The 9138-nt window shown below is 38.3% G+C and overlaps 1 protein-coding gene across 1 annotated transcript; it reads right to left on the bottom strand.

Moving 5' to 3' along the window:
* Positions 1 to 255: 255 nt before the first annotated feature.
* bhlhe22 (basic helix-loop-helix family, member e22) lies at positions 256 to 2091 on the bottom strand. The gene has a single exon (XM_056738686.1). The coding sequence runs from the start codon at positions 1886 to 1888 to the stop codon at positions 1097 to 1099; it is 792 nt and encodes a 263-aa protein (XP_056594664.1). The 5' UTR covers positions 1889 to 2091; the 3' UTR covers positions 256 to 1096.
* Positions 2092 to 9138: the final 7047 nt, after the last annotated feature.

Here is a 9138-nt window from a genome sequence, read left to right as displayed (position 1 = left end):
TACACAATCATTTGCTAATTTAAAGAGAGCATTTGTTAAATGTTTTGCTTCTCGTTCGTTACCAAACGTGATACAAATGACTGTTGCATGATGCCAAAGACATTAAACAAATTGTCTTTTCGTCATCTACAAATTGTATTTATTAATCTTACATGATCTCTATCGAACTAGCAAGAATCAGTACTACTAGAGGCTTAACAACATACAACCAGGCGACAATACGTTGGATCAAAATATTTTAATAAAGCTCTCAAATACATTAACACATACAAATGGCCCTCTCTGGTCACAAGTGAAATTAATATATCTACAATGCTTCTAGCTTTGACCTGACAACAAGCTGAAACCGTCACGTTCCTAGCCAAACTGTTTGTGTGTTTGTAAAATAAAATAACCATAATCTGCGAGATTTACAGCAAAGATGTCAATGCATAACCAGACCAAGCATGCAGACCCACTTGATATCATCTATTTAGAGAAATTAAAAACCAAAACAACTTGTATGGTTCCACCAAACTAACAATATATTATAGTACAATTTTAAATAATAACAATCTTAACCAAGATTTCGTAATATCATGTATGCTCCTTTCCAATAAAGTCTCTGTGTAAAGTCCAATATTCTTTTCCTCACAACAGGATGCGGTTTTAAAAAACAGATGTCAAACATGTACATAAAATAAATTCAAAGCAGCAAGAATACGAATAGCAGATTCGAGTAAAACCTTACATATTTGGGCGTCATAAACAAGGTAAAACATGGTTGCATGTTGTCAGGTCAGTAGTACACGTCATTTTAAGGGGTCCACATTAATGCTGATAATGAAACTGTTCGTTCTGCCCCCATGACATAGACTTTGTTTGGTTTATCTCACTCTAACCATTACGTAAAGTATAGACTATACCGTTTATACACAATCAGTTTTGAACAAATGTGTTTCTTTGAATGAAATTGTTTGCAAGTGTAAGAAAAGTTTTTAGCATTCTTTTTATATTGAGCTCATTTCAAAACAGTCAGTCTCTCCTCAACAGTCAACGGTTTCGTTGAATTAAGTCAAAAGTTTCGCATGTGCTTCTACGAAAGTCGCTGCAGAGTTTAAGGCTTGTCAGTGCATTGCTTACACAGGCTGGAGGTGACATTGTTGAAAAGGGCACATTTGTCTGGACAGGAGGCTGCTGCAACTCCTGGTGGGAACGGGTAACCAGCCGGCTGTTCGTATGCGCTTAAACCCGGTGTGAGAGCTGTGGTCGCGGGCAACGAGGCAGCAGAGATTGCCTGGCCTTGGTTTAGATACGCAACCAGCCTCCTCATCTCTTCCAGCGCCTGTGCCTGCATGAGGATGTAATTTTTGGCTAACAGCAAGGTGGCAATTTTGGAGAGTTTCCGTACCGAAGGGCTGTGCGCGTAAGGTATGACCCCCCGCAGTTCATCAAGCGCATCGTTCAGATCGTGCATTCTCCTCCTCTCCCGGGCGTTGATGTTTAGTCTCAGAGTTTTCTGCTCTTTGTTTTTCTTACCTCCCTCAGACTTTGCCTCGGACATCGAAATTCTCCCGTCCGGCATTAGCATCATCTCGCACCGGCCGTCACTGTCATCGTCCTGGCTCTGTTCTCCTCCGCTACTCTCCGCAGCCGAAGTCCTGTTTGCGCTCTCACCGTATTTCACACACAAAGATCCGGTCGGCAGACCCAGCGTCCCCGCTCTCCCTCCCGTCAGTCCTCCGGGTTGAACCAGGTCTGGCTGTTCAAAACAGTTGACCGGCGACTGGCTGTCCCTGGAACCAAGATCAATACCCGGCGTCGGCCGAAACGAGTCCATCTTTGCGCTAGAGACTGCGCTAAGAGTTTTGTGAAAAATGTCTCCACCCAAGTTCATCCTCCTGTCCATAGTCTCCAAAAAGTCAGATTTGATGAGACTTTACTTGGCAACTCTCCTCGGGTGCGGTGTTGAGTTTCTACTCTATGAATTGGAGTTGATGTTGATGACCGCTCCACTTGTCAAGTGAGGTGTAGAGACAGTAGCTCCTCCTAAAGTGCTCTAGACTGCGTTTATCGTGTTGAGACACACTTTGTAGATCTCGGCGGCGATCAGCATCAGCAACAGAAGGGGGAGTCTTTTACATCATTATCTCAAGTCGGGCTATTAATATGAAGAAGAGTCGCCTATCGGGACTGCGCACTCGCTACCCAATCAGGTTAACGTTTTAATTAATGGGATTAAAACGGTAACAAACAATCCCGGCTGTATGCACTCCACTCAGATCAGGTTTTATAGAAGGATTCCGTCTCTTTTTTATTTCTCTCTCCATCTGTGAACGCGATTTAAAGATACTGTCTTCTTGTTACAAATGGACATCTGTATTCAACAACGTGTGTCATTAGATTTTGACCGCAAATAACAGACAACTTGAAATTAATTTTGTGCGCTCTTTCTGTGTTTTACTTTTGGATGCAAGTTTTCATAATGCACTAATGAATAGTTTGCCATGCGTACTGTCCAGTAGAGCAGCCACGAATCCGCGCATTTTCCGATTAAACAAAGTATTTATGGAATCACACCAGATTAGTTCAAATAACTTCTTCGTCTAATTTTTTGTTTACCTGCTTTGCTCATACATGTGCGTGAACCTTATACACGTGTGTGTTAAGTTTATATTCAGGGTTTATGTTGCATCAGTGGCCGACAATGAACGGTGTCAAAAAAAGACAAAAAAAAATATTATGAGCTGGTGTCGCCTCCACGTGGTCATAATTGCACTAGACAAGTTGTGTTTGTTTGAAACGATGACAATGTACAATCCTATCTTTTGTTGGTGTGTTTGTATGCATTTAAACAGCAAAGTCTTACGTTTTTTAATATTTTAGCAATGAACCCTAGATTTGGGATTTGGGATAAAAATGCAACGTTCCCCCAAAAATATTCATAATTTGCTTGCTCTCATGTCATTCCAAACCTGCATCTTTTATTTCTTCTAACACAAAAGATGATATTTTGAAAAATGCTAATGAACAACTAATATAAACTCTGACTTCCCTGTGTGGACACAAAACCACTGATGCATGTTTCAGCTGTATATTCTTAAATTCATATCTATTCATATTTTATAATTATGTTATGGAAAACATGATTTTATAAATTTTCTATATGTTAAAATATAATAAATGTAACTCTTAAGAGCTATGAAGCTGGCAGTAATGAGCATCAGACAACCTGAGGTATGCTCTTTATTATTGCCAACAGGAAAGAACACCTTCAAGGCCAATCAAACCAAGTTAATGAGACAAGATGAGTCTGGACAGTTAAACTGCAGCCACAAACTCAGGTCTCCCTTCACATGGTACGCAGTCTCTCTCCAGTATAGCCCTCTATAGAGTAGTTTTTGAATTCCCTAGTTGTTCAGATGATTTAGGATTTGAATGTACTTTTATTCAAGCTCAAAGATGATTTTTTTATGATTTTAGATAATTTTGGTTTGATAAGTTCCAGGTTTGCATATGATTACAGTCAAACATTAAAATGTTGTTATAAAGGGAACACACAGAAAGTCTTTTTGTTTCTTAGTATTTGATAATTAAGATATATTACAAAATAAGGACACGGATAGTGATAAATTAAACACTTTATACAAACATTTTGCAATTAATGGTTATTTCATTCAGTTTACTGGGCCTCTTCATTTAGGGGTTACGCTTAGCTCCTTTGGGGTCACACTTGGCTCCTGTGGATTTTTTCAGGAAAATTTATATAATACATTTTTGTTCAAAACATTTATAATTTGCATTTTGAGAGAATTTTATGGTACTAATTAATATTTATGCTATAATTATTATAATTTTTTCTCCCCATCAAAAACAATTCAATTTTTTTAACAATTTGGTCAAATATTTTTTTAACATATATATTTTTCCATTAATGAGTTATTTCAGGTTAAAACAGATACCAGGCCATTAAAATCCAATCTTTGGGAATCAAATTAGTGCCATCTGGTTGTAAAAAAGAACATGTGTAATGGCATGCAGTGTAAACTTCATTTATTGATTTTTTTAACATGTTCTCAAAATTTGCTCTTTTGCAGTCTTACCAGTTAATTTTTTTGAGTAGGCCTGTGTGTTTGAGTGTCTGTGCATGGGTAACTATTTTGCACTTAAGTTTTAGTGTCACCCCTCGATTGCTGTGCACTTTCTTTCTGCACAGTGTCTGTTTTGTAGTTTGTACCAACAAGAGAGTTTTCATATTTCCCATTCATTTACTATGTCGGTAATGTTTAACGCGAATGAGCCAAGTGTGACTTTTTTGTGACCCTTTAACATATACGAATCCTTTCCATATTTTTGTTGTCTGTTCACAGAGCTAATATGACAAAAGTATTTAATTATCATCTCATTCTGATGAAGATACGATTTTTCACATTTCAAAATGTAAACTTTTTTGGTCCAAAATTACCAAAGAGTCCCAAATTTGCAGTGGTACACATGCAACGTAAATATTTTGCAATGGCCGTTTTGTCCACTTGGTGTCAGACTGCACATGTGTTTTGAATAACGTATGGTGAAGACATTGCAAGGATGTATTATGGCAGTGAAGCTCAACTGAATGTCAATAAATGTCAGAATGTTTGCATGAGAACAGTTTTTGGATAAATTAATATATTTTGGGAGGATTTTGTATAATCCTGTCCGATGATAACTAAATGAGCACTGTTTTGTGAACATACATTATCAGCCTATAGACACTAGTTATCCGTTTGCCGATCAGAATACTTAACTGACACTTTTAAAGGTTGTGATTGGAGAAATATTTTTTTTTTGGAGGCAGAATGCAGGGGCTAACTTTACCAGGATAACCCTTTGTTTGGAGCCAGTCCCCTGTGAGTTTACAGCAGCTAGTCTATTTGATGAAACTAATGGTGCTACAATTTCACCCTTTATGAAAATTAACAATAGTTTGAACATATTAGCATAGTTTTTTGGTTTTATTTGTAGTAAAACTTGGTAACCACAAATGTACCATGGTCTAACAATAGTGGCTATAGTTTAACAATGATATTTGTAAATTGTTAATACAAATGGCTGTCTGCCAAAAGAAAACCATGATAGCTGCTGTACACTTTTACTATAATGAAAATAAAATAATAAAAATGAGATCTGTACCATTTTTCTAAATGTGTTACTTATTAAGCTACTTCATTAATGTTTTATTATAAAATACATCATTCAGGCCCCATTTGACAAACAAGGCTTAGTTTAAAACTATGCCTTTGTTAAATTTGGATATTTAAGTCGTTTTTAATAAAATGCCTTAGATAGAAGCATTACTGGTGTGCATCTTTGACAAAACAATGGCACTGATATATCTGAAGACATGGCAGGGAAATTAATTGTCAAACATACATTTTTAAAGCCCTGTCTGTCAAACCGGGCAGAAATGCTTTAAATGAGCGATTATATTTTACTACTGTAGATGGCATAGTTGCACTAAATAGTGTTGTGATTGTGCACATGTAAATATTCTGTTCTGGTGTTTAAAACGATCACTGGTTGCATAGCAACGCAATCGAAGTGAGACATGTTATTTTTTTAGTGAGTTGCAATTTTATCATTTCAAAGTGGTCACTTCATACCAATTACCGCGTACTTCTGATACGAGAGCAGCTCACCTTGTGCAACCGTGCCCGCGTGTGCTAATGCTGTCAAGGCTAGTGTGTGATTAGAATAGTGATGAGAGCATCTAGTACATAGAGGGACAAAACTGATTTAGTTCATGTACTGCATCGTAAGCTGATATAGATGAGTCCAGAAAGATGCGGGTTCTTTAGAAAGTTGCCCTTTATCACGTTGACGCTCTCTTTGTGATGATTTAATGTGGTAGACGCATACACAATTATGCGAACACTTTGTAATGATTATGCTGTGCGTTACGTTACAATACTGCCATACTTGATGCATTTTTGGTGCCGTCTTGGCCTGATTTTTTTTATTTCTTGAACCCGGTCATGATATATACTGTGTCTCCTCTTTCATGAACCATTTTGACAGTCGATTAGCTTAGCTGTGACTGCTCGAACAAGTCGCACAAGTCGATTATACATAGAAACATACCTTTTTGTTGGCTAAATTCCAAACGTTCGTGTTGTGTTGTGTGCTGGTTCAGACACAATGGTTGGAGCCGTTAGGGGTCGACATTTCCTTTCCGATCTTTTTATATACATTGAAAATTACGGGAAAATGGACTCTTAGGCAGGACATTTCTGTATGTTGTTTTAAACCGAGCAGACGCAGCCGTAGAAATAGTTCCATATATCGAGGACAGTGTAATGATTTCCAGGTGATGTCTTGTAAAAATGGTCAAGATTATTTGTGAGATGTGAGATAAAGTAACCGGCTTGACAAGTGGATGAGTGGATGTTTGATTGACATTAAGCTAGATGTGTAAAGTTTATGCACGTGTACGATTTAAGATTTAAAAACGGCAATGTTAAGTTGAGGCAAATAAAAATGATTGAAAATGAAATGTTGTCTTTCCAGAGATATGCATTTATGAAATTCTTTATTTATCATGAATTTAGGTGTAGAAATCGGAAATATTAAAACGTATGTGCTTGCTCGCTGTATTCCAACGAATGCGTACACATATCTGCAAAAGAAATTCAGCACCACATGTGGTGGACAGCGCCTCCCCTTGAAGACTTATGCAGCATTGTATTGTTCTTCATTTTTGGTGGGCTAACGTCACACACACAAAAAACGCACACACAAACTTAAAGCCATGTCGTGCTTTACTTTTTATTGGTAAACCTAAATGTAAAAACGCATGTTGATTTTTTAACCCTGCCTTATTTATAGGCCTCCGGAGGTGGAAGGCTCCGCTCTTGGCATTCACCGCGTGCCTTAATTGTAAGACATTAAATCAAGGTCCGCTGTGAACACGGAGAGCCAGAGTCTTAAATCACGCATATTTTGTCTAAAATACAAAGCATCCTCCTTAAATCATTGCACCCTTCGCATAAGCGCTGTATTATCACAAAATCCTTTGAAATCTTCTTTCATCCAAGCGTCTTCTGTTTAGTGTCCCATCGCGGTAAGAATCGAATAGCTTGCTTAGAGAATGCTACTGCGTTGTATTCCTGTGAAATAAGTGGTTTTCAGACATCCGGCTTTTTCGTGTTCTGTCATTGGACACAATTTTACACATACTTTAAATACAAATTTGCCATGAATTGCAAAGCAAACGTTTACAATTATGACTTAACCACCGTGAGATGAAATAGAGCCATGAAATGCTGACAGCAAAGGGATAAGGCCTTCGTCTGCATGAAATTACATGACGCTGTTTTCAAAATGACAGTCTAAAACAAAGAGGACCGAGGGGGTTGACCATTTGATCCACTTGAAAGGACCTCTCCTCTGTCAAAAAAGCGTCATGGGCACGGACCGTTATGTCCTCTCAAACACCTAAAAGGAAAAAGCACAAAAACGCATTGTTAGCAGACGAGAGGCATTAAAGCAATAATTTTCCTGTTGAATTGAATCGAAATACCCTCAAACGCATCAAAGAAGGTAAAAATTAAATTCCAGGCAAACGTTGCGTTACGCTAATGTTAATATGCATGTTCGAGAGAAGCACCATCCAAATGTAAATGCGCTGAGGAATTGCAGCAAAGAAGTCGACGACGCATAACTGTATTCCATTCGTAAGGAACAGAGCCAACAAAGACAACGTACTTCCCACAGCATCTTCTGGGGCTGAAGATATTCCCAATGTCCGCGCTGTTAAACGGTACTGGCATCTCTTTGTCCAGTCTTTTCCCCACGCTGACTGACTTTAGGATTAATGGCTCTCCAGCCAAACAAATAAGGTATCTGCTTAAAGCACAAGAGGATTGCACGGGGTGGTGACGTCACTAGGCAAACAGATGTTTGCGACCAACGTTCTGACCGTATCCTTATGTCCTTGAGAGTAATGTAGCGCACACTTGCTTTGACATAACAGTGCTACTTGTTTCCCTTTAATAATTACTCCTTCATGCTTAAAGTAGCCTTCCTCTGCTTACAAAACGCACACCATCGCTATCAATCGATCAGCGTAATAGGCCTGGAAAATTAAGTCCTACAGCCAGAGGAAAAATAATCAGCTGTTGAAATAAAGTGTGCCATCATCAGCATTTCCTGTGCAATATGCACAGTTTCTTCAATGTTGTCTTTGTGCATGTAGGGATGCGGGGAAGACGAGACATTTTCATTATCTTAGTTTTAGAAGATCGTAGTTGCTTGCAATACAAACTGCTGCCAATGCAGTAGACACCCAGACATTAAAAGTACAGTTTGCTGCACCACGTCCAAGCATGTTTTTACTGTCCCATCCAATCAAAACTGTTACGATATTAAGCTTTGTTCGACCCATTTAAGTAAATAATACCTCCACGTACCAAATAACCAGAGCTTGTTTGAAAAGAGAATGTGATGGATACATATTATTAGGCAGTGAGTTCTCTTGTCGCGTCGTTACGAAGACAAATTGCATATACTGTTCATTTACGTGGACACAGCATATGTTAGTGATTCCTACAAATACCAAAATAGCACAATTCTGAATTTAAATTGATCAAATTGAATTTTCACCTTGAAATTAAGAAAAAGCGAAACATCAGAACGGTCGAACTGCAATCACTGCTCACACCATCGCCATGCCATTACTGAGAGACCACTTCATCCCTCTAACACCTCAAGTCTGTGACATCTCCATGGGACAAGCTGTACTATGTGCTAACCTATTCCATGTTTAAAGACTGGTGGACATTCAGTTGTTCTTTACATTTCTGTTTGCGGTTTTAAACCAGTTTGCACGCAAAGGCCGTATGAATGGATTCGAGAAACAAAGGGAATCGCCATTTTTTATAAAAACAAATCTATCTGCCGTGCATTATAATTAATATCGTGAGGTTTTTCATGGTCTTACACCGATACGCTTCCCATTTATTAGTATTTGTACTGTCATAATGAGCTATAAAATATGACCCAGTTGACCCAGCGTCCATTAATCTATTGTCTCCGCGAAACAAGCGATCATAAACAAAGCGAAACCAACACGCAACGAGCTCTAATACGTTTTGCGTAAAAACGCAACATGCGACTGCGATC

Source organism: Triplophysa dalaica, chromosome 23, assembly GCF_015846415.1.
Source record: "Triplophysa dalaica isolate WHDGS20190420 chromosome 23, ASM1584641v1, whole genome shotgun sequence".
Classification (NCBI taxonomy): Eukaryota; Metazoa; Chordata; class Actinopteri; order Cypriniformes; family Nemacheilidae; genus Triplophysa; species Triplophysa dalaica.
The sequence above is the reverse complement of the archived record's forward strand: the minus strand, read 5'-3'. Positions and strand labels throughout refer to the sequence as shown.

Coding starts and splice junctions, on each gene's coding strand:
- bhlhe22 (XM_056738686.1), bottom strand. CDS start 1,888: ATGGACAGGAGGATGAACTTGGGTGGAGACATTTTTCACAAAACTCTT.